At 51.2% G+C, this 24,889-nt stretch overlaps 1 protein-coding gene across 1 annotated transcript; it reads left to right on the top strand.

Annotated features, from left to right (window-relative positions):
• Positions 1-180: 180 nt before the first annotated feature.
• Positions 181-15,898, top strand: LOC309581521 (uncharacterized protein). Its single transcript, XM_082296159.1, has 19 exons — positions 181-323; positions 1,219-1,330; positions 1,435-1,498; positions 1,586-1,620; positions 1,928-1,988; positions 2,074-2,130; positions 2,232-2,291; positions 3,347-3,402; positions 3,954-4,664; positions 10,284-10,541; positions 10,681-10,814; positions 11,222-11,318; positions 12,025-12,080; positions 12,203-12,253; positions 12,516-12,624; positions 12,718-12,763; positions 13,324-13,422; positions 13,752-13,832; positions 13,918-15,898. Exons 1-19 carry the CDS (start codon positions 191-193, stop codon positions 14,245-14,247), a joined length of 2,550 nt encoding a protein of 849 aa, XP_082152285.1. The 5' UTR covers positions 181-190; the 3' UTR covers positions 14,248-15,898.
• Positions 15,899-24,889: the final 8,991 nt, after the last annotated feature.

The following is a 24,889-nucleotide window of genomic DNA, read 5'->3' as shown; positions in this document are numbered from 1 at the left end:
GGTGGGGCAGGGGGAGCGGGAGGAGGCGCGGACCGCCCGGGGCTCCGCGGCCGCGCACCGGCACCTCCTCCGCCCTCCTCCGCCCTCCTCCGCCCGCCCCGCGCCCGCCCCGCGCCGCGGCCCCGCCTCGCGGCCGCGATCAGCTGCGCGCGCGTCACGTGGGCGCGTGTCGAAGGTCACGGCGCCCACAATGGAGCTGTCGCCGTACGCGCAGGGCGGGTGGCGGCTGCTGGGAGACCCCCGCCGCTTCCCCCGCCGCCCGTTCGCCGCCCTCCTCCGCGCCGCCTTCCGCAGCCTTCTGGATCACCCGCAGGCCGGGTTGGGTAAGGCGTGGCGCGGAGGGGGGTGCGGGCCGCGCCGCTCCGCGGAGCGCGCAGGCGGGCGCGGGGCTCCATCCGCCTCCGCGAATGTACGCGCGTGTCCGCGCTGGACCGGACGGTGCCCACGCACACACACGGGGCGGCTCCTGCGCGTGGACGGCTCCAGGGTGCCGCTGCGCGGGGTGTCATCGCCAATGCGCGCCTTCTTCATTAGAGCTCCGACCTGTCCCGAGTAGAGGGGCGGGTCGGGAAGGGTCCCCCCGCGCGTTCGTGTCCGCGGGGTGGGGTGGGCTAAGGAGGCAGTGTTCCCCCGCCGCTCCACTGCGACCCTCTGGGGGGTTTCGCGCGTGGACACGTCCTACGGCAGCCCCGGAGCGAGGGTGCACGGCCGTGCAATTAATTTTGCGGTGTTAATGACTCCGCCGCCGCCTCCGCGGACGGAGGGAACCGCCGGTGCCGGGCGGTCCCGGTGTCCCTCCCGGCCGGTGGAACTAGTCCCGCTCCTCGCCTTTAAGAGGCTGCTGAGGATTGCGGACGGGGCTCGCAGAGGAAATTGAGGTTTTCCTCCTTTCTTTTTTTTTTTTTTTTTTTTTTCCCCGTCCTTTTATTTTTATTTTTTTTTTCCTAATGGAAAGGAGATGCAGAGGCGATGGGGCGCGCAGCGCCGCACAGCCCCGCCTGGTACGGCTTGCCCCAGCCAGTGCTTCAGCCCCTCACCTTGTCCTCCGCCTCCTCACACCTTGCCTACATGCTCCGTCCTTTCTCTCTGAAACACCAAATGTGTTTCATTTTGAAGTTTTTGTGGGAAAGATAGCGTTCAAAGGGCGAGCAGCAACCTTTGGTACAGTGTTCTGGGGTTTGGCCAATAAGTGTGTCATCAGTAATTCATTTATTTTAGACGATCCAGACCTGAAAGATATTGACCCTACAGTATTAAAACATTGCCATGCTGCGGCTGCAACGTGTATTTTGGAGGCAGGGAAGCAGAAAGCTGACATATCTGCTATAAGGTACTTGTACTTGAAAGCTACACCATTCTTCTAGTGGTTGTTACTTAAAAGTGTACTGCTGAGTTAATGTTAACAGAAAACTAATAAATTCTTTTTCCCTGTAGCACATGCCTAGAAGACTGTAAACTGGATAAAGAAAGAATAGAACAATTTTGCACCGAATATCAGGTTTTTAAACCAATTTTAACATACTAATTTTTCTCCTTTAATAGGAATTTATTGAACCTAGCAAATATTTTTTTTCTCTCACTCCAGAAAAACAAGGATGCATTGGAAATCATGTTGGGAAGGTAGGTCAATCACTCAGCAGAAACATGGTTTCGCTTACAGTTAGTTTGAAACTGTCCTGGAAGACACTTCTTCATACTTTAGGTGTTTAAAGTGAGTAATATTGTTCCATTAAAAAAATAAAGTGCATTTTTAACAAACTCTAGAAAACAGCTGTTGAAACTTTTCTTCATTTGGAATTCTACTCTAAATTTTTGAGCTTCCCAAGAAGCATTACCAGGATCATGAAAAAGTTCTTTATTGATGGACAGCTTTAGAAAATGACCTTTTCTTTTAGCGTAAGGAACTTGTAATTGTTTTGTCTTTCAGTATAGGCAGATCTCCTCTCCATGTAACTGATGTGTCTTGGCGCTTGGAATATCAGATCAAGGTAATTTTAACAGATCAAGGTGTTTCTTTAGTCTGTTTTAATGCTGAGACCTGGCTTTTTTACGTGTTCTTTGTTTTTAATGTAGAACAATCAACTTCATAAAACTTACCAGCCTTCCTATTTGGTGACCTTAAACGTAGAGGTATGGTACTCCCAGCACCCTCAAAGGAAAAAATGCAATTTCATTCTTTTTTAAAATAAAATAGACATTGCTGTTTCTTTGCTTTTTTTTTTTCCCTTCAGAGCAGTGATTCAGGATCACACCCAGATGTTAGTTTTAGTTGTACAATGGAGCAATTACAGGTACTTGTTTCCTTCATCATTCTATACTTAGCCCCAATTGTGGATGTACATGTTTTTAACAGCTTGCCAATCAAAATGAAATCATATATACTATTACTTAAAAAAAAAAAAAAATCCAGTACTGGGAGGGTAAGAGAATTTTCCATAAAAGTTATCCAAGTGTATTTTTACTGTCTATTTCAAATAAAGTTGCAAAGTAGCTGAATTTAGTTGTGTGGGTAGTATTTTACATACGTGCATAAATATTTTGCCTGTTTTCATAACTGTAATCCATATGTATGTGTGGGAGGAAATTCATCATTTTCTGAAACTCTGATTTCCGTGCTTTAGAGAAATTATTAAAGAAGCTAGTTCAGTGACTTAAATGTGTCATGATTAAAAATAGAGAAGGAACCGAAGGCTCTTCAGTGGTGTTAATGACATGTAAGAAATGTCCTGAAACAAACGTTGATCTTTGTTTAGTGATTTAAATGTGTAACTGAACAATAGAGGTATTGTAATGCTTGGAAGTGACCAAACTGTGGAGGATCGGGAAGAGGGGTTGGTGGGAGAGGAAAAGCAAGATATTAAAACTTAAGGTTTACACTTCATCTTCTTAAATGTGTCTCAAAAGTTGCCCTTTTGTCAGTAATGAGTGTTTCTATTGCTGACACATAGCAAAATCTGATGTGCTTTGGCTGGAGAATGGTCCTGGTACAAAATTGCACTCAAAATATTTTCAGTGTTTTAGAAATCCATGTAGTACTTCAAAGCCTGAAGCAAATGTCAGCATTAGCCACTGTGGCAATACCAATAAAATCGATGTGTTAATAGCAATGATGTATTTTAGGAGCAAATACATTTTTAAAAGTGTTTTCATTCAGTTCCCACTTTTCTGACTACATTGTAAAATACAGAGCTATTTAATTATTTGCTTGCATTGTTCATCAGTTGCAACACTTCTTCATGCTACGAGGTGCTGGCTTCACTTGCGTCTGTGTATAAAAAAAGTATTCTGTTCTTCTAGCTGACCTTTTAAAAATATGCTTATTCTAAGACTTTATTTCATCTCTTAGGACTTAGTGGGAAAACTAAAAGATGCTGCAAAAAGTCTAGAACGAGCGACTCAGATGTGATTAAAGGAAGGTGTCAGCCTGCTGAAGCACTCTCCTTCCTAAGTGTCTCCTAAATGACAAATGTCTTTCATCTCTTGATGCAAACTGGGTTATTTTAAAGCCCTTGCATATGAATTAAGTGAAACAACTTTTTTACGTCTGCACTGGGTATTGCTTGCTCATGTAATTTTTTTTAATAACTTCTGTTAAATATTTGCTGAACTGTTTTGTCATCAAGGTATTCCTTCTGTCTTATTTTGTATGTTTTTACAACTGTCACTGCTTATTTTTCTCCATAATCTAATAAAAGTTTATTTGCTCCTGTTGTGCAATTTCTATTGACGAATTTGCTGTACCTAAAAGTAAGCTGCTAAACGTTAGATCAGCTCAGTGAGGCGAAAGTGCCTTCTTCCCGTGCCGCGGCTACGGCGCGTTTGCTAAATTGCGCGCCGCGCTTTGTCATTTCCAGCCGATCTTGCCTGTCTCCTACGAGTAAAAGTCGGACCCCGGTGCGGGGGACAAGAAAAGATTCGGTTTAATCTTGTGGACCCGGGGCGCCTCACGGGAGGCCGGCAGAGTCCGCGGAACGGAGCGGAGCCGGGTGGCGACTCCGGCTCGACGGCGGGGCTGCTCCCAGCATCTCCCGATCGCCTTGGGCCGCGCGCGGAACCGGTGGTCTCCGCGGGGCCGCTCGTTCCCGCGGGCAGGTGCGGAGGGGCTCCGAGGCGCGGTCCGTCCGTACCTGCCGGCGACGGAGAGCTGCCCCGCGGAGGATGCGCGGCGGCGGCCGGTCGGTCGCCGCGGAGCCGAGCTTTTTCCTCTCCGTTCCTCCGTGCCCGAGCGGCGGGCGGCGTCTTGTCCTCGCCGGAGGCGAGCACCGGGAGGTTTTCCCCGGTTCGCTCCCTCCCGCTCCGGCGGCTGCCCGTCCCGCCCGCGGGGTGCGGGGACCCCGCGACACCCGCTCCCGCCGCCGCTCGGGGCGGAAAAGCGTCCGCGCGGCCCTCGAGGGGACGCGTCGCCTCGACGCCGGCGGCTCCGCGCGGCCCCGGGCGGGCGCGGCGGGGCGAGGGGCGCGCGGCAGCGCGCACGCGGTGGCGGAGGCGCGAGGCCGCGGTGCGGATGCCCGGAGGTCCCTCCGCGGCGGGACGGGGCGTGCGGGGCGGCCGGGGGTGGGAGCGCGCAACAAGTGCGCGGAGGGAGGCGAGGGCTGCGGGGGCAGGGTGACGGGCGGCGTGTGGGGCCGGCGGGCGCGTGGGCTGTGGGGCTGCGGCGCGGCGAGGCAAGGATGGAGAGGGCAGCGCCGGGCAGGGCGGGGAGCGCGGGGCGAGAGCAGGGAGCACAGGCGCTGAAGGGGAGCCGCGACGCGGGCGGAGGGACCGCGGGGAAGGAGGGCGGTAGACACTGGGGCTGCGGCGGGGCGGGGGGAGGCGGGCGGCAGCCGCGGAGCGGGGCCGAGGGTCGGGGCGGGCGGTGAGGAAAAGGAGGAAAAGGAGGCATCGGCAGCGCGCGGGCGAGCGCGTGCAGGGCCGGGGGGAGGGGAGAGAGGGAGGGAAAGAAGGGAGGGGGTGGCGGGCGGGGGAGGGGAGGGAGGGGGGAGGCGGAGGGGGAGGAGGCGGCCGGGTTGCGGGATTGGGTCACGGGGAGGCTGCCGGGCCCCGGCGGCAGCGCCGCTAATTCCCAGGCCGCCCTTAAGGAATGAGGCGCCCCACGTGACGCTGGCGGGGCGGGCGAACTCCGAGCCATTTTGGGGACGGTGTCAGTTTCCACTGTGTGCCTTCAGCGTTGCATTCTTCCCTCCTCCGCCCTCCTCCCGCCCGCCTGCCCGCCCGCCCTCCTTCCCTCCCCGGGTCCCCGCCACCAACTATGAAATAACAACAACAATAATACTCGTAATAATAACAATAATAATAAAAGAAGGAACGCGAGCGAGGCCGCGAGGCGGAGCGGGGGGCAGAGGGAGAGACAATGGGCTGGTGGAGAGAGGACCCATCCGGACCAGGGAGACTGTGCGCTCCCAGCGCCTGAGCCGCCCGGGCGGCCAACTCGGAGGGAGCGAGAGAGCGAGGGAGCGAGCGAGAAGGGCCCGCGAAGAGCGGAGGAGACCCGGGCGTTCTGTAACTAAAATGAGCGGAGCGCAGCGGCGGCGGCGGCAATAAGCTTATTGCAATTGACAGCGTCTGCAGTTCATTTCAAGATGGCCGCTTGGCTCACATTCATTTTCTGCTGAACGACTTTTAACTTTCATTGTCTTTTTTGGCCGCTCTGATCATCACCCACCGGCTCCGTTTTCCGGGTACGTATGAAGCGAGGTGTCGCCTTACCAAGGGCGGGGGGCGAAGGGGGCTCGGCGGCGGTTTTCGGCCGGTTTGGGGGCTGCAAAGGGGCGCCTAGGTGTCCCCCGAGCTCTCCGTATGGGAAAAGCGCTGACAGGCTGCTCTAGCCACACACACACATACAGACACGCAGCAGCAGCAGCAGCAGCAGCCTGTGCACTCGCTCGCGTTACGCACCCACATTTGCAAATTTTAGTTCCTTTCTTTCTCCAGACGCCCCCTAAAACCTTTCTGTGCACATGGCCCCCGAGGAGAATATTTATATTTCCCGACCCTGCTGCCAGCCCGGCCCGAGCGCCCTTTGTTTAAAGGCAGATTTTGATTAAACAGGGACGTTCGTGAAATCTGGAGCTGCCTGGGTCAAGTGATTTCAGTCCTCCCCGAAAGAAATGTGTCTGGGGGAGGTTAAAATGTCAGATAACGCACCCATTTTATAGAGACGGAGCCAGCGGGGGGTAGCGATCCTCCTGGGGGGGTTGTTAGGCGCCGGGGCACCCAGCAGAAAATGTTATTAACTTAAGTTGGACAAGTACTTCTGTGAAATTGGATGGGTTGTAAGATGGCGGTTCCCAGTTGTTTCCAATGTCTCCTCTTACATTTCTGCTCTAAATGGTAAACTTTAGGGGTTTGTGCCTACTGGGAGAGGCAAGGGGTGGTCAACGCCGAGAAATAACTTTTTTGGGGGGTAAGGACAGCACTTTTAATGCGGTCTTGGGGAGCTGGGGCGTGCGGTTTGCTGGAGCCTTTGGAGCAAAGGTGATGTGTCTGCGGGACGCGGAGGGGGGGTGGCGTGTGTGAATTTCTTTTCTCTGGTTGGTATTTTTTTTTCCCCCTGAGCCCGGGAAGGGTAGATTTACATTAAATATTTTGTCAGATCTTGAAGATGTCACGAGTGGGCTCCTCGTGCTGCTTATGGGCAGTACTTGAAAGCTGCTGGTGTTATGTTTTTATAATTGAATGGCCTTGGCAATATATAAAGCGGGATGTTTCTGTGTGATTGCTGTAAACATTTGCAAATAATCAGGTGAAAATAAGCAGGAAAAAAATTGCATTTCCATAAAAGTGAGGTAGTAACTTTTCAGCCTCTAAAAACTTTGATTCACTCCTCCACTCTCCAGAAAAGTTGAAGAAAACCTGGGCATATGTGCCCATTTGCAAGCTTGGTACTAAAAGAATTTTTTTTTGCGTAGTCTGTAGTGGTGAGAGCAGCTTCTCTTATGGGACTGTCCTTAAGACCAGGGATGTTCAGTACAGTCCAGTAAAACTACTTTGAGTGACTCTGTGCAGTCCGTCCTGGAAACTGAAACTTGTGTTGCACTTTGCCAGAGACACGAAGTCTTGACCTACCTGATCGCTATTACAAAATTAACATTTTAGTGTATTTTTTTTAAGTAGACAGACTGTGTCTTATGCCTAGTCCCAGGGAGGTGATTTAAGAGACTGGAGTCCTTTTGCACTCTGTTGCCAATATTCAGGTCTTTTCTCGCTGCAGCGAGTTGGGCAGAGATACTTGAGCTTCGTGTGCCTTCTCTGAAAGAACTACTGTCCTCTCCTTTAAAACGTATGCGGCCATTCTTAAGCGAAAGAGTAATAACAGGCTCGATAGTACAAGTGGCTCTGGCTGATAATGGGTGAAGATGTAGAATGACGGCTGCTTTATTCCTGATGAGAGTTTTCCGAGAGGAGATGGGTGCAAAGTACACAAACCTACCCGAGCGATGCTCCTATTTTTTATGTATGTATTTTCTGTTAGAGACCTGTCGAGCAAGGTTTGATAGCTTATTGCCTTTATGGATTTTTAATAATGTAGGTGATTCTTAGCAGGAGAATGCACTTCTGTTTTTCTTTATTTTGACATAACTTGTTTAAGGCCTTTGTATAATCGGTTGGCTGGCAGCGTTTACTTCTAGCAAGTATTATCTATGTATATTTTACGTTTAGTTGTTCCATGTGTCAATGTGTAAATATATATTGTCCTGGCTAAGAGGCTATTTGTATTTCTGTGTTGGCATTCACCGTGTGATCAGCAGGAGCAGAAAAAACATCTGAAAGGGTTTCCCTCGTACCAAGATATTAAACTCAGGCTGCTGTAGTAAAATGTGCTGCGTTCATGTTACATCCCCGCAGGCACAGACACGCGTGTGCCTGTGCGGGTCGCTTTTGGGGAGAAATTGGGTGTCTAGTTCAGCTTGCTGGGGAAAATCACTGATTTTCAAGATAGCTCATAGTGCGCTGAAAATGTGCTAACTTTGGGCAATAAATAACCCGCATTTAGGGGTTGCTTCGACAAAACAGGTTTCACGGTTGAATTTAATCCCCCTCCATTTAGGAAGGGGCTATGCCTGCGTGAAATAAACGCGTTAATGTCTTGAAAGGTTTGTCCTAGTCTGTCAGGGTTGGGAAGGAATTCTCGGTCAGCCGGCTTGTGTGACCTCGGTCACTGCTGGGGTTTTTTTTTTTTGGTTTAGATATTTATGAATTATAAGGTAGTGACTTGAACAAATAAGACACAGAACCGTGAAAGCAGCCTGTCCATGTGTAAGTACCTAAAGGGACTCCAGAGCCGCCGGCTTCAGGGCACTGGGTTCTTCAGAGAGGCGTGCAGAAACGCCGTCTCTGCCTTTTCTGGGAAAAGCAAAACCTCGGTATCAGTTTAAAAGGAAGAAGCGGAGGGTCAGGGACCCTGGAAGCGACATTTAAACCGCAGTACAATGCAGCGGGGGTCTTGCTTTCCCGCACGGTGCTGGGAACAGCTTTGGGGACCTGATCTGTCTTGGTACTTCTGGCACTTTGCTTTTCTGTGTGCTGGCCGGCTGTGGCTTGATGCTGGGGAGTTTTATCTGCTGCTCACTCGAGGGTTCTCCTGCAGCAGCCAGAGAAGTTTCCTGGTCGGGGTCGCTCGTTGGCGCTGTGCACACTTCTGACGAATATTGTACCCCTGTCCTGGGCAGTTTGGCCGACGTTCAAAGCTTTTAGAAAGCTTAGTGTGTTGCCTCTTTTTTTTTTTTTTTTTTTTTTTCGCTGCCTAACACTGAAGTTCGCGAGTGGCTGCAGGAAACCTCACATCTCGAGCATACGATGCTGAGGTGAGAGGTGGCTCGCTAGCTCTGCCTCGGGAGGAGAGGGGACCAAAAACAGGAGCTGATATTGCTGGGAGCACCGACCTGGGGAAATTAATAGCTTGGACTGGAGCAACGCTGTTATATTATATTTTTTAGGATCCGGTTGACAGAAAATAATTTGCTCTGCTATTGACGTGTCTGACAGGGCTTTTTCCCCGTGTGTACTTTTCCCTTTATCTCTTATTCCCTCTCATTTTAAACAGTATGTGTGCATCTAGCGTTGGTGCCAGTACATGCGATGGGGTTTTATGGGTTTCAGACTGTGAAAATGACATTTGTTTTTCACTCTTGTCGCTGCATTGTGTTGACAAGGTGTTGATTTAGCTTTAGGAATGATCTGGTCACATGGTCCTTCGCATGTTGTCACTAATGTACCGTTTAAAGTCGGTTTGGGCTTTTTCCCCCCTCTCGGTGTGGTTTATTGCTGAAAAGGGGGGTTGCTTAAGGATCCGGAGACTTGTTTTCTCCCGTCCAAGCATCTTACTCTGGTGCTGCAAATCTCTTTACACCTTTTGCAAAACTTTGCACCGCGTTCGCCTCGTCCGCGGGATGGTTTTCAAACAAGCGTCAAAAGGTGGGAGAAGGAAAGAAGGAGAAAGAAAAAGAGCTGGGGGGGAGAGAAGGGTAGGAAGGAGAAAAGTGAGGAAAGCAGAGAAGGAGGGAGCGGGGATACCGGCGCGGTGGAGCGGGAGCTGGGGCTCGGCACCCCATTGGCGGTGCAGGGGGCTCGGTCCCCGGGAGCGCGGCACGGTTCTGCTCGCCGGAGGGAGGGAGGGAGCAGAGGGGGAGAGGAGCTATCTCAGACCAGCTCCTCGCACCGAGTCGACGTGGAGAGAGGCCCCTGAGAGGATCCGAAATGGCCGAGGCTCGGGAGGAGCCTCTGGCACTCGCCTCCGCCAGGCTGAGACCCCAAAGCCCGGGGCCGCCCCCGCCGCCCGGGCTGCCCCGCACCGCGCCCGGGCACCCTCCGGGCTGTGGCAGCCGACCCCGCCCGGGCCGCTCCCGCCCTCCCCCTCCCCTCCCTTCGCAGCCGGGCTCCCAGACCCCCGCGGGCTCCTTGGCTCCTCTACCCCCTCCGCCAGCCCCCGGGCCCCGCGTCCCACCCCCTGGCCCGGCCCGGCCCGGCCCGCCCCCCCGGCCGCCCCCCGCCCGGCTCTCGTGTGTTCCCAGCGGTGGCAGGATGCCAAGTGTAAGTGTAAGTTGCTATAGCAACCCCCTCGGAGAGCGGAGCAGATCCGGATCGGCACCGAGCCGCAGCGGCAGCCGCCCGGACCCCCCCCGGCGGGCCGGCCCCGCCACCCCGGTGCCCGGCCCCGCTCCGAGGTGCGTGTGTGTCCCCCCCCCCCCGCCGTCCCTCCCCCCGCCGCCCCTCCCCGCTCTCCGGAAATGCCAGGGCAGCCGCACCGGGAGGCGCTGGTTCCCCTTTGTGCTGCTCGCCGGCAGCCCGGTGCCCGTCGTGTCGCCCCCGGAGCTCCCCGCCGCATCGCCGCCGAGCCGCCAGCGCAGCCCGAGCCGGCTGGTGCCGCCGCGCCTGGGGAACGGCCCGTGCCCGCCGGGGAACGGCGCGGTGGGTGCCGCGGAGCGACCGCCCCTCCGCGGGGCTGCGCCCAGGCCGGCCCGGGGCGGTGCGGTGCGGGGACGCCCCGCCGGCCTCGGGACCGGCCCTCGCCCGCCGCCCGGCCCCGCGCCGCCGCCCCCTTCGTCTTCAGTGCTTGGTCTTCCCCTGCGCCGGGGGATGCGATGCGATGCACGGGGGAAGGGGACGCGCCGGACCGCGGCACCTGGGACGCCGCCGCGCTCGTCCCCGCTGACCGGTCCTCTGTGTGTGTGTGTCTTTCAGAGCCGCTCCTCGCCACGCCAAAATGCACCGAACAACCAGAATCAAAATAACCGAGCTAAACCCCCATCTCATGTGCGTGCTCTGCGGCGGGTACTTCATTGATGCAACAACCATCATAGAGTGCCTCCACTCCTGTAAGTACGACCGGGCGCTCCGCGTTTTTCCCTTGCCGCTTCCCTCCTTTCCCGGCATCCCGGGAACACACACGAAAAAAAATCCTCCCAAGCCCAAAGCCCCCGAGGGGCTCGGGACCGCCGCCCTCCTCCTCCCCGACGGGAGGGGAAGTAGGTGTTCCAGCCGCGGTGCAGATTTTCTGAGGACGGCCCTACGGTCTTTGTTAAAGTAATAATATATGTACTATAGGCGTCTCCTTTTCATGGTAATTGCAGCTTATTTGGGTAGTTGTTTAGCTTAAGCTGTGTGTTGCTGACAATGGACGATTTGCTCTAGCTTGCATAGTTTAGAAAATCGCACCTTTATCTATGCATATCTGAGTGGCACCTAGGAGCATCACTAAAAGCCTGTGGTGTTTGACTTACAGTCTGTAAGACCTGTATCGTGCGTTACTTGGAGACCAGCAAGTATTGTCCTATTTGTGATGTCCAAGTTCACAAAACTCGACCGCTTTTGAATATAAGGTAGGAGAAAGTTGCGAAGTGCACACTGCATCTCTCGTTTTGCTTTATATGGGGAGACCGGTGTCAATGTTATCTCTTCGTCTGCAATTTAAATCTGAAAGGGCTTGTCAATTTACAAGCTAACTCGTGTGTATGTGCTCACTTTGGAGTTTCTTCACTGATTGAAACTGAAGATGCCTCTAGATGTGAGACAGAAAGTTATTGTTGGTCTTTTTTAGCATAGCCAGTCACTGATGCCTCTTCCCTCTCCCCCATTCTCACATATACCACCCCGACAGTTCTTGCCTCTACTTTCTGTATCTACGAGACATGCATCACTCCAACCTCAGCTCCTAGTCATGAAAACTGCTGCAGCTTTCCAAACTAAGAGGCAAAAGCCTTTAAAGTATCACTTGCCTTTCAGAAACATTTTTCTTGTCAGCACTGCGTTTTGCTCTCTAGGGAGGACATGTAGTTTTTAAGGCCTGCCTTCAGTCTGAGAGAGTTCTTTTTCAGTTGTGGTAACACAGACGAGTTTTGGTTCAGACTGGTATCTAGAGCAGGGTTAGCTTGATTACAAGGTCCTGTAAGTTAACTTTTTATGACTGGCCTCCCACTTTGTAGAAGATGCCTCGTTGTTGTGAAAGTTTATAAGTGAGGAGCTGCCATTTGGATTAAAATATTGCTTCATCTGCTTAATTTTGTTTTGGGGTTGTTCTTTTTTCAGGTCAGATAAAACTCTCCAAGATATTGTATACAAGCTAGTACCAGGCCTTTTCAAAAGTAAGTAGTTAAATCAGGTATTTTCTTAAGAGCAGAAAAACAAAACCAGAACCGCTATCCTATGTCAATACCGTGAGTTACTCTGTAACTACTAAAAGAAAAATATATGCTTTTCCATCTAGATGAAATGAAAAGAAGAAGGGATTTTTATGCTGCTCATCCGTCGGCTGATGGTAAAAGCTTCTTATTCGCAACTTTAATATATGTCGCATTGATCTAGATGTTTTACTGTTTCCTTTTTAACTTACAAGTGATATATTACTGTCACAGAATTTTAAGAAGTTAAGCCAGCATAATAAAAGTTTATTGTTTTAACAGTCAGGTAGCTTTCATTCATTATCTTACTGTGAAGATCTTTTTTTCTTGTTACTGAGAATAGCCGTTCTTCCTGATTTGAATTTCAAAATGTAAATTATTGTGGAAATTTCTGTGCAGCTGCCAATGGCTCTAATGAAGACAGAGGAGAAGTGGCTGATGAAGACAAAAGAATTATAACAGACGACGAGATAATAAGCTTATCCATTGAATTCTTTGACCAGAATAGGCAAGTTCCAGAATGGCAACATTTTATGTTTACCTGTTTGGCAGCACCTGTATTTTTTTGTTGTTGTTGTAATTCTGTAATTTCTTCTCACAGACTGGAGCGAAAAGGAAATAAGGACAAAGAAAAATCAAAGGAAGAGGTAAATAACTTTCTTTTACTCCAGAGGAAACATATCACACACACACACACACAACTTTGGGGCAGGTCTGTAGCTGAGAAAAATATGTAGGTATGTGTATCTAGAGCAAAGGAAGCACACCTGCTGTTAGGGCACTAGATACAGATGAGGTAAAACATCTTCATACATCTGTATATGCAGGCAACTTTTTAAAATTAAAAATACCTGTAGTATTATTTTTAAAGCAGAATCTGATTTTTTGTCAAAGTTAGAGAAAAATATTTAACAAATTTTTTAAAATTATTGATTAGAAAATAATATTCATTGCATATGTAACCTAAAAAGATATTAAATATAATACAAATATTTACATATAAATTTAGTTACAATTTTAAATGACTTTCTCTAGAACTGTAATTTGCCGCTTATTTCTGATGTGCCCTCTAAGACAGCAGGCATTGTTGTAAAGTAGTTCGTCATTTAGTAAGGTGCACTTTTTTCAACATGAAACGTTAGAATACAACACTGGTGGGAGTAATTGCTCGTTCTCAGTAGACTGATTTTCTTTACTGTGCCATTAGGTGAATGACAAAAGATACTTGCGCTGCCCAGCAGCAATGACAGTGATGCATCTAAGAAAGTTCCTGCGGAGTAAGATGGATATACCTAACACTTTCCAGGTACCCGTGGGGAAAAAATGTGTTTGGTTTTTTTTGTTTTTTTTTTTGGTAGGACTCATTTTCTCATTACAGCTAGTCCCAGCAAGTGGTAACAGCCAAGTATTTCTGGTGTGTGCCATACGTTATTTGGTTTTTGTTTAAAATATCTGTCTGTAGAGTTTGGTGACATTGTAATTTTTTTAGTGCTGTAAATACCAAAGTATTAAGAAATTGCTCCTTGATGTATTTGTGATATCTGTGACAGTGGGGCTACTTTTACCTCAGAGCAGTCATGTGCTAGGGGTAAATGCCTGGATGCTCTTTAATGCAAGGGTTCGTATCTTGAACAGATCGATGTGATGTATGAAGAGGAGCCTTTGAAGGACTACTACACCCTAATGGATATTGCCTACATCTATACCTGGAGGCGGGTGAGTATTTCCAGTGTGCCTCCCGGGAGGGTGCAGGTCATGGCCTGGGCAGGGCACTTACCAGGGTCTTCCTTTTGCTTTGCAGAATGGGCCTCTGCCCTTGAAATACCGAGTCCGACCTACTTGCAAGAGGATGAAGATCAGTCACCAGAGGGAAGGCTTGAATAACAGTGGGGAGCTGGAAAGTGACTCTGGGAGCGACAAGGCGAGCAGCCCAGCAGGAGGCATCCCCTCCACCTCCTCCTGTTTGCCCAGCCCCAGCACGCCAGTCCAGTCTCCTCACCCCCAGTTCCCCCACATCTCCAGCACCATGAATGGCACCAGCAGCAGCCCCAACAGCAACCACCAGTCCTCCTTTACCAACAGAGCTCGGAAAACATCAATAAACGGCTCCTCAGCCACTTCATCTGGTTGATGCGCCAACCAGGCTACCACCCTCACCCCTCCTTTATATAGATCTCTCCATGCCATTACAGCTTTATAGATGCTAATCCATGTGACTATCATCCAAATTGCTTTCTTTTGTAGTAACACTGAACTTGGCTATAAAAGGCGGACTAGGTGACATTCAGGATGGACGTTAATGGAAACGCAAGATTGAAATGTAAATTGTTTTCAGAGGACTGGGAAGCAAACAAAAGTTACACCTTCACCTGTTCTGAATGATGTGGAGTTGTTTCTGTCCCCATCATCTGGAGCCAGGAGACTCCAGAAGTCAATACAAATCCTGGGAAGTAGTTTGTTAATCCAGACTAACTCCTCCGTTGCGTTCTCTTCGATTGTTATTGTTCTTATACTGTTTTGTGAACCTGTAGAAAGCAAGTGCTTTTTCATCTTGAAATCCAACAAAATTGAAAGAATATGCATAGAAAAATGCATATATGTAGCCATGTCACTGTGAATAACAATTTTTGCGTATTAGCCATTTTGATTCTTATGTTGCATCTTTTACTTCTCTGTTGCTGCGCAGAACCGATCAAAAGAAAAGTAAACTTCAGTTTTACAATCTGTATGCCTAAAAGCGGGTATTACCGTTTTATTTACTGACTTGTTTAAATGATTCGCTTTTGTAAGAATCAGATGGCATTATGCTTATTGTACAATGCCATATTGGTATATGACATAACAGGAAACAGTATTGTATGATATATTTATAAATACTATAAAGAAAATATTGTGTTTCATGCACTCATGATATGGTTGTTAAATTTCTAAACTGGTTCGACCCTTGCAGATGCCGCCTGTTTGAGCTTTGCTCATACTGCAAGAAACACGTTGTGTGTGAGAGCTACAGTATTGGGAAAGCACAGTCAAGTCTCTGATAACCTGGAGGCAATTGGCAATCTTAAAAGGATTTTACTCGCTTTGTCTTTTTTTTTCCAAATGGAATATTTTTACTTTACCAAATGTTGAAGCGATACAGTGAAAAAAAAAAAAAAAAATCAAGGGACATGGAAGTTTTAGACCTGTTTGATTACCTTTTTATTATTTGGTGTGGTGGGACTGTGTTTTTAAAAGCACATGGAATCATTATAGAAGCCATAAACTATTTGATATAAATTTTAAGGAACCAGCAAGGGCTGGATGAAGGCATTTTATCTAAATTTGTTTTAATATATATGTATATGGTACAGTACTAACTTCATTAAAATTTAACTGGTACTTTAATATTTCCAATAAATTGTGGAGAATGCCTTCTCTTTAATGGCCTGCAAGTAGGTGCATTTTATTAGAGGCTTCTAAGGGTGGGGTTTTTTCAATAGGAGGAACTTTTCCACCATAAAGTATGAACAGCCCAGAACACTTTTCAGTTTGTGCTTTGCTTTGGTCGAACTTTGTGTGTGTTCATCACCCATCAGTTATACATTTGTGAGGGTGTTTATTCTATATGGATATTGTTTCATGTTTGTACGGAAAAATTGTAGTTAAACATTTCATTGTCTCCAGTCTGCAAAAGAAGCACAATTCTTATTGCTTTGTCTTGCTTATAGTCATTAAATCATTACTTTTGCATATAAATTGCTGTTATTTGTCCTGCTTGTTTTTATAGACCAGGTGATTGCAAATCCTCCACAAGATTATTGCTTATTGATGTATATGTCTTGTTAAACAAGAGTTGATATTTTTTCCTGTAGTAAACATGTACAGTTCAATTTCAACAGTAAAAACTTCAGTTTTATATACACGAATAACTTTCATTTATAGCTGATCAAAGAAATAAACAAATAAAAGGGATAATTCATTGAAAAGTAGCAAATTACCTCTGTTGCTAATGTGGTGTTACAGGACAAACATCTTGTTCTTATGGGAAGTATTTCTGGGTGTACCAAAGATTTTAGTGAACAGAACACTATAGCATTCTAAAATAACAAAGAAAAAAAAAAACCCTAGAAATTGTAGTGATTGTTTTGGTTGCCTGTCTTGAAATTTGCTGTTCTTTATTTGACCCCGATTATTCTTGAAAATAAGCAAGTGGTGCATCCTCATATCCCAGTCAGCCACAGGTTTTACCTCCTATGTGTTCAAACTTAGCCCCTGTTAAAACTGCACTGCCTGGGCAGGGAAGAACTAGATTTTTGTCATGGCAAGGGCCATGTTCTGCCTGTGCTGCCCTGGGTTACTTTTTAAAGCCCCAGTGGAACTAAATACATTTTAATACAAAGATATCTTTCAATGCGACCGAATGTCTATCTTGGCACGATTCCCTCAGCTACATGAGTGAATCACACTGTACTGGTTGAATTATTTTGCCTAAAAAACAGCCCTGAACCTGCAGCAGAGTCTTGTACGCTAGCACACTGATGAAAATGTGCTTAATTTTACTGGAAGTAGCCGTTAATCACGACTTTTAGCATCAATACGGAACTATTCTCGGTCTTTGTGGAGTGCCCGTGAAGCACTCGGCAGTGGAACAGGAGTTGGATATTTCCCTCCGAGATTTACTAAGCTCTTACAGTATTTTCGACATCTCCCAATTTGATATCTCCTGTCTGAACAAGAACAAACGCTCTCATAGCTCTCTTGCCGAGCTGCAGAAGCCGCCGAGGATGTTCGTGCTGCCATGTGAAACTTTTGTTTTGCTGCTGGTCCTGTGCAGATGGCACTGCGATGCGTATATACTGCTAAGCACAACTGGGAGGACGATCAAAGATAGGATCTTGGTGCTCTACTTGTGAAGCTGCTATGTCAGCCTTCCCGGTTTCACAATATTTTCCTTTGCATATACATACTGACAGGTTTTCCTTTCGCAAGTACCTAAATTCTCTCCCTGATAGGAAAGAAATCTCCGTTCGGTACATGTAAGGGGAATCTTTTCATTATCCAACGTTGCGTTTATATAGATGGAGGGATAAAGGCGAAGTCTGCTGCGTTTTCCTGAGCTTGTTCAACAAGCAATCTGGTCAAGGGTAGAGGCAAGGGTAGTCTGTGCCCGCTGGAAAAGCATGTTTTTCTACCTTCGTCCGACCAAATTTTCCGCCCTGGTTCAGCTGCCTGCAGCTCCAAGCAGCGCTTTTGTGTCCGGCACGACTCGGGATCCAGCCCCGGGGAAAGCAACAGAGGGAGCATGAAAAGCTCCATACGCATCTGGAGAAGACGGGCAGAAACAGGGAGAAAGAATGCAGAAACATGTCGGGAGAGAAAGGGGAGCATGACGAGCTTGGTGAGTCGAGATGGTTGTTCCCCAGCACTGACCATTTCTCTCAACAACCTGCGCCCATGACTTCCAGAAAACCGATGCTGGCGGACGGGTACCGCCGGCATATTTGCGACACAGGCAGCGTCCCGTGGGGAGGAGAGGGGAGCGGCGGGCGGCATCGCCGAGGTGCCGAGGACCCGTGCAGCACCGGGGGAGCTCCACGAAATGCCGCGCGAAGACGACGCTCCCCGATTTTTGAATGATGGGGGACACAGAAACCCGACGACGGAGGCAGCGGCAGCGGCAGCGGCGGGCGCCCGGCCGGAGGGAGGAGGCGATGCCTTTGGTTCTCTGGCCACGGCCGCCGGGACGCCGCCGTCACCTCCGCTGCCGCACCGCTGCCCCAGGAGTCGCTCGTTTCGCTGGGGATTTTCAAAGGGCAGCCAAAGCAAGTCTTCCCATGGCCGGTACCCGGGCGAATTCTTTTTCCTTCCGCCTCCGCCAACCCTGCGCTTTTCTTCTTCGCTGCGGGCCCGAACCGCCGGTTCCTTTGCCCCGGCGGCAGAATGCTCCTGCCTTCCAAACATCACTTCTGGACTGCTCATCTCTCACCACGCAGGAACTCCTGCAGTTCCGATCTTTGCCACCAAACCGGCTGACGAGGATCGGGTTGTCTCGGCGTGCCGGGCTCCGACTTCTGGCCCCGGCGCGGGGCGGTCGGCGGCGGCCCCCGCCGCAGGTACCGCAGCGGGAGGAGAGTTACGGCGGCCCCGCCGAGCACCTCGCGCCCTCCCAATTTTAAAACGGTGAAATTCTGAGACAATGTTTACTCAGATAAGTGTTTCCTGTTTCCGTTGTTAATTTTTAACGTTCTTGCTCCTACTCTGGGTACTTGAAACGGATTTCCTTTATTTTACTATAAACAGTTTCTTTTTCATCTTTTCTGCCCGTCTCCTGCCCGGAGGACGCCTGGAGAAGAACCTGCCCTCACGTCCCAAGGGCTGCAGACCTCCGCTTTCCGCAGCTCAATGTCGTTGCCCCGTTCCGGGAACTCCGACCCACGGTTGATTTGTGTTTTATTAACTCAAGGATGGCAAGGATTCTGGCAGCGAGGATTTTTTTCCAACTCCGGCTCCCTCACTCCCTTTCCCTGCGACCAACAGAGGAGTCCCGCCAGACAACAGAAAAACTTGTAAAGCCCGGTGTGGACCAGGCAATTCTCGGTCTCGCCGTCTTTGGGGACGGGATATTTGTATTTGTTTAACAGTGATGATGTGGGTTAAAGAAAAAAAAAATCACCAATGTCAGTAACGGGTAGAGCACGAAGGACACGTAACACCACAGCAAAAAAGGTTTTCCTGCCGGGGTTGGGCAGGGAGAGGGACTTCCATCCCCGCTCGCTGCTGCGAAGCCGCGGCCGCGACGGGCAAGACAGCGGCAGTCACGGAAAGGCCGCGAGCAGCGGTGCTGGCGGCGGGCGCTGCCCCAGGGGTGCGAGGAGCCCGCGGGCCTCCCCGCCGCCCGCCCCGGGAGCCCAGCCGGGAGGTGCGGTTCTGCTGCGTTTCTCTCCGCGTTGCCTCCGCCGGCGGGAACGCGGCTGCTCGGGCCGGCGTGGAAACGTGGCGCCCGGTGCCGCCGGTGCCGCGGGCGCGGCCGGGCCCCCGCCGGCTGCCCCTCCACGGGCGGGCCGCCCCGCTCCGCGCCCCCCGCGCCCGGGCAGAGGCCATCTTGCGCCTGCGCACCTCTCGCGCCCGCGGAACTTCCCCCGCGCCGCCAGATTCGAACCGGGCTGCGCGGAGCGGGACCCGCGGGGGCACCCGCCGGCCGCTCCGCGCCGCGCCCGCCGCGCACGGGCCCCGCCAGCGCCGCCTCATCCGCCTCCGCCGGCGGCCGCGGCGGGTGCGCCGTCTCGTCTTTGGCACCTCTCGGGCCGTGCCGGGTCCGGCCGGGGGGCGGCGGGCACGCCGGGCAGGCAGCACCCCCGGCTGCAGCAGCCGCCCTCCGCCGAGGCGCAGTGGTGCCGCCGCAGGCTCCGCACCGTCCTGCGTCCCCTCTGCCTTCCCACGCCTCCTGGCTTTTAGGGTGCTCCAGCCAGCCCGGACATTTGGGGATATGCGCCCCGGGACGGGAGCATTCCGGGTTTTGCAGCTGCGGGGCGCCGCGGTCCTGTATCCTCGTCCCTCCTGCCGCAGACACACGGCCTCCCGCTGAGGCCTTCCCGGGGGTACGGTGGGGCCCCGGGGCGCGCCCACCTCCCCGAGGGATAGGAGGGGGTCGCGGTAGCCATTTGGCGTATCTATTTTCATGGCCCGCAGCTGAATATCGCACGTCGCCTAGAGAGACAAAGGGATGTATGTTCCTGTCGCTGGGCACAGGCAGATGCCTTCCCCGTTCCCCACGCAGATGCTCTCAACGGTGTGGAGGGGGTACATTTTCCGGGGAGCGGCCGGGTGAGAGCTCCGCAGTGGCAGGGAGGCACTTTCCAATAGCAGAGGCAGCCAGCAACCCTTCCCCCTCGGCGCGCCCGCCGCCGGGCTCCGCGCCCCCGCTGTCTCTCGGCCGCCGCATCCCCGGTGGAGGAGGCCGAGGCCGGGAGGAGCCGTCCCGCATCCTGGGGCCTCCGCTGAGCGCAGAGCTTCCAGGCACTGCTGCCAGAGGCGGCATTTCTTACTCCTCCTTCTCCATGTGCTGGGGATGCTCCAGAGTTGCCTTCTCAACGAGGCACTTTTTGATCTCTGAGACAACACCGTGCAGCTGATGGAGGCCTCCGAGGTGGACTGCATCTACAAAAAAAACCCCAAAACCAAACCAAACCAAACAAACCAAACAAAAAAAATTCCCCCCAAACCCAAACACAAAAATCAGAACCCCACACTCCACCAAAGAACCACCAAAAAACTCTGCATACACAATCCCAAAACTCTGAAGGGGAAACGAGGAAAAAAACGTCCAACAAAACAAACAACAAAGTGAAAACCAGAAGAAAGCCCAAACAACTAAAATCAAGATACCCAGAAAGCTGTGTTAATAGGGTGCTGAAAGGAAGGTGTTGGCATGGCCAAGGTGCAGGGATGCTGAGTGAGTGATGCCCCTGCGAGGCAGCTCTCACTGCGCGGGGTGCGGAGCCTGCGCACACCCTCCGTAGGTTCCCGACGCCGGCAGCGCGCGAGCCGAGCTGGGGTGCGCGGTGCGCGGAGCCGCAGCTCCGCCCGGCCACCGGGTGCTCCGATGCAGCCGGTCAGGACGTATCCCATCCGAAGGGATGGCACTTCGATTTCTAGGTTGGGTAGGCTGGCTACGAAGGGCGAAGAGCTGCGGCTGGAGCCTCGGGGGACACCGCGCTGCTGCTCCCAGGGCTGGGGCTGTGCTGCCGGGCAGGCAGGGAGAGCCCCCGGGCACGGAGGAGCTGGCAGCAGGGGGGGACCGGCGGAGGCGAGACAAGAGCTCGGCGCCGGGAAGGATGCCTACAAGCCATGAGCTGCCATTTTGTCTTTTAAGAGGGTTGGCTTTCCCCTCTCCTGGAGCGGAGTGCGCGGCGGTGGCAGCATCTCCCCTTGCCCTGCCCCTCCTCGGCCGTCCTGCAGGGAGGCAGCTCGGGGCGGCACGGGAGGTCCCCTCGGGAAAGCGCCCATCATCCCCAGCCTTCCCAGCACCGGCGCTCTCCCTGCCACCTCCGCCCTAGGTGCTCGGGGTTTGCAAGCTGTTCAGCTGATTTGTTGCTAATAGCAACCACACGACAGCGATTTGCAGCCTTTGCTGCTGCCAGCGCCTCTCGTTACACCTTCTTCTGCAAACCGGGATACTGTCGTCTGGCTGCTGCCTGTTCCCACCCCTCTAACCGCAGCAGCCAGGGACAATAATGGTGTCAGAGGACGGGACGGCCGCGGGGCGAGCTGCGGGCTCCGCTGGGCACCGCGCAGATTTGGTCCTTCCACACCAAGAGCTAAATACTGGCTTTCAGCCGCAGCCGCGCAGGCTCCGCGCATTTCGCATTGTGTGGTAGCATTGTTGAGAGCTGCAATCCGACCGGCGCGGGGCGGGGGGGGGTGGGGGGGTGGGGGAAGAAGCGCTGGTGGGTTTACATATGTAGATGCGGGCAGCGTTCAGCGCCAAGCCAACACACACCCTCCCCCGGAGCATCAGACACAAAGGAAGACCTCGTTCCTTTCAAGTCCCCAGAATAAATTAAGCTCTGGCTTTCAGTTTTGGAACGTCCCAAAAATATTTTTTTTTTAATGGTACTGCACAAGCCCTGACAGTTCCGCAGGAAACCAGAGGTGTAACCATATGCACGTGGTAAAAAGGGCTCAGCCCTACCAGCTAATATTTCCCGGTCCCATCCTGCAAGTCAACCTGACATGTTTTGCCCTTTTCCGACTTACTTATCCCTTAAAATTTTTATTCAGCCTTTCCTAGTATAATGGTGATGCACCAATCTCCATTAGCCAAATCTGTACCGTTTACACATTTACAGTTACAAATATCTGCTCAAATGCCAGCGTCGTCCTCTTGGGTGAAGAAAAAGGAGAAGTCCTCTTTCTAGTGCGTCTGAAGTGCCTCGACGATTCTGTCTGCGCCTCACAGAAATAATTTACTCTATAGGAAGGTCTTACAAACTAAACTCACCACCAAAAATCTGGAGAGGGGACCCCAGAATGGCATGAGTCCCTGCAGCTCCGAGCCAAAGCTTAGGGAGAAAAAAGAGAGAACTCTCCATTCCCACCGTCTCTCTGACAGAGTTTTTGCTAAAATCAGGTAATGGCACAGCCCAACTTAAATTTGAGAAATAAACTATTCAAGGATTCAAATTAATTTTAGTAGAGGCTACACGTGGAGCTGGAGATTCTTCACTCAGTGTACTCTTCGAGAGAACACTTCAGTTACCTACATCCCATTCACTCCCACTAACCTTTCCACGTTCAAACTCCTGGCTTTCAAAAGCCCAGGACTTTCAACTCCGATCCATGGGAGAGTTTGCGCGTTGCTCTTCCCACCAAATGAGCTGAGTCGTGCAAATACAGGATTAAAAGTCCTAATTTCTGTAGCCCTATGAATATCTCCTCAACGCCTTGAACAATTTGCCAGGCGTGTGGCAGGAGAAGCAGACCCTCCAGAGGCAGATGGGGAGAGCCAGCGCCCCGCCGACGGGTCCCGGCTGACCCGCAGCCCCAGCGGGCTGTCCCGGGGCGGGGGGGGGGTGGTGTCTCCCGAAGCCGGTGGGGAAGCCGCCGCACCGAGGCGCGGGAAGACCTCACCTTTTAATGGGCGTCGTGCAGTTTTAAGCCGTAGTGGAACATCCACGGCTTGACCAGCCGAGGCACAGCGGGACATGAGCCGTCGAGGGGCAGAGAGCCCGGCCCTGGACGGGGCATCCAGTGCCTTTCCAGCCGCGGGGTCCTGCGGGGGTGACACGGCAGCTCCCGGAGCTGAGTCACCTGTTGCCTCGCGCCCGCGGGGACGAGACCGAAAACCCACACCCTCGGCGACCCTCACCCTGCAAAAAACTCCAGGGGCAACTTCGCCCTTCCCCATCTTGGGGAAAATGATGTTTCCCCGCCCCGTTCCGGGAGTATTTCCGAGTGAATCAAAGTCTGAGATTAAAGAACACCCACCAGAAAGCGAAGGCACATTATTCATTTGGATAACTGTTGCCTATTCCCCTGGTCTCCGGTTTATTTTTTAAGCTGACGTGTGCGGTAACGCAGTCATTACTAACACTACCCATTTAAGGATACAGGTTTCCTACTAATGAGCACCCCAGCAGTAGGCAATGAAGTCTCACAACTACGTCATTTCCATAAATGATTTTCCGTCTTCAGTACTTTTGCGAGAACCGGTGACATTTCCGTAGACCGCATTTGCATGGTGTTTATTCCTCTTTATTATTATTAACCATGTGAACAGACTTAGTATCAAGCAACGAAGTGTAACAGCAAGTCTTGGTGGTACTCAGGGTGCGTTTGGTTGTTCCTTATGCAAACATTAGACTTAATTAGACAGATAAATCAATTTATCTGTAATCGACACATCTGCTTTTTTTTTTAACATAACAAAAAAACCTCTGGAAGTAATTAATCACCATTTGTTTATTTTTTATTTAACTTAGGAACAGAAATAAGTATAAAGAAATGTGTTTAACAGCTGTTCCCTTCTCAAGTACACATGGTGATAATTTCCCAAAATATTTTCTGTGGCAAACGACCTTCTCACCAATCTGATTTTATTTGTCTCCTTTATTTGTAAAGAATAGCACATCGCCTGTTTAATTTGTTTGCTTAAAGAGATTTTTTTTTTTTTTTACACTAAATACTCCCGGAAACACATAGCTCATTTTAGACCATGATATTGTGTATATTAGCACCTCTCTTTTCAGCTGAGCAAACTCAGATGGTTTTTTAAAAAATCTCTTACACTTTTCTAAACTTTTAAAAGGCAGCTGAAGCAACTTCAGCGTTCCAACTTTAAGGTATGAGACAAAACTTTATATTACCTATCAGATAACATGTTTATATAGTGTCAGTCGTCTGATTTTGTACATTTAGAGCTTTGCAGGGCAAATTACCAGCCTATGAAATCCTAAATCCACTATGCAATACTGTGTGACTACAGAAAGCGACATTCTTTATTAATATTAACTCTGATTTTCTGTTGTGGATCACAATTTCACTTGGAGCAGCCTGATCGATAGCAGAACTAACTATTACCTTCGTTCACAAGTATCCCGCGTCTTGGGAATCGCCCTCAAAAGACACTGGGGTAGATGTAGAGTCTGTTTCTCTTCAAACCCCGATAACACTGATGCAATTTTCCAGTCCCACCGTTTGCATTAGTTGCTATACAGCCCTCCAAGGTTGTGTTTACTCGTAGATGCAACCATGTCTTTGCCGACCGGTTACAAAGAGAATTATTCGCAATTAGTCCTTATGGCCGGACACCAAGATGGGAAAAAGCGGAAGGCAGTGCACATCTTATCTACCAGAATGATACGCTATTGGAAAAAAAAAAAAAATTACACCACCCGTTCCCCCCACTATTGTGCACAGGAATAACTTGTGTCTGTGCCAGGCAGAACCAGAGGGCTGCTGCCGGACCATCCTTCCCCGCCATGCCCCTTCCCGCCCCGCTCCCCCTGCACGGAGAGGGCGGATGCTGCTCCCGGCCACCTGCGGCCGAGCGGGGCGGGAAGCTGCCGCTGCGCGGGTCTTCTGCGCGGATGGGTGCGCTTGGGCAGATCATTAACTGCGCTGTGTATCGTCTGAGAAAAGCCTTTCCTTCCAGCGGGACACGGCGCTTCTTCTGCCGCACTTCTCCCGTGGCTCCCGGCGGAGGCGGTGGCTGTAGCCCACGGGCTCGACCCTGCACGTCGACGCTGCCCACACTGCCCCGCCGCATTCCGCGGCCGTGAGTGGAGGGGGGCTCC

This window comes from Coloeus monedula (genome assembly GCF_965178545.1).
Source record: "Coloeus monedula genome assembly, chromosome: 1".
Taxonomy (NCBI): Eukaryota; Metazoa; Chordata; class Aves; order Passeriformes; family Corvidae; genus Coloeus; species Coloeus monedula.
This window is presented reverse-complemented; position numbering and strand designations above follow the sequence as displayed.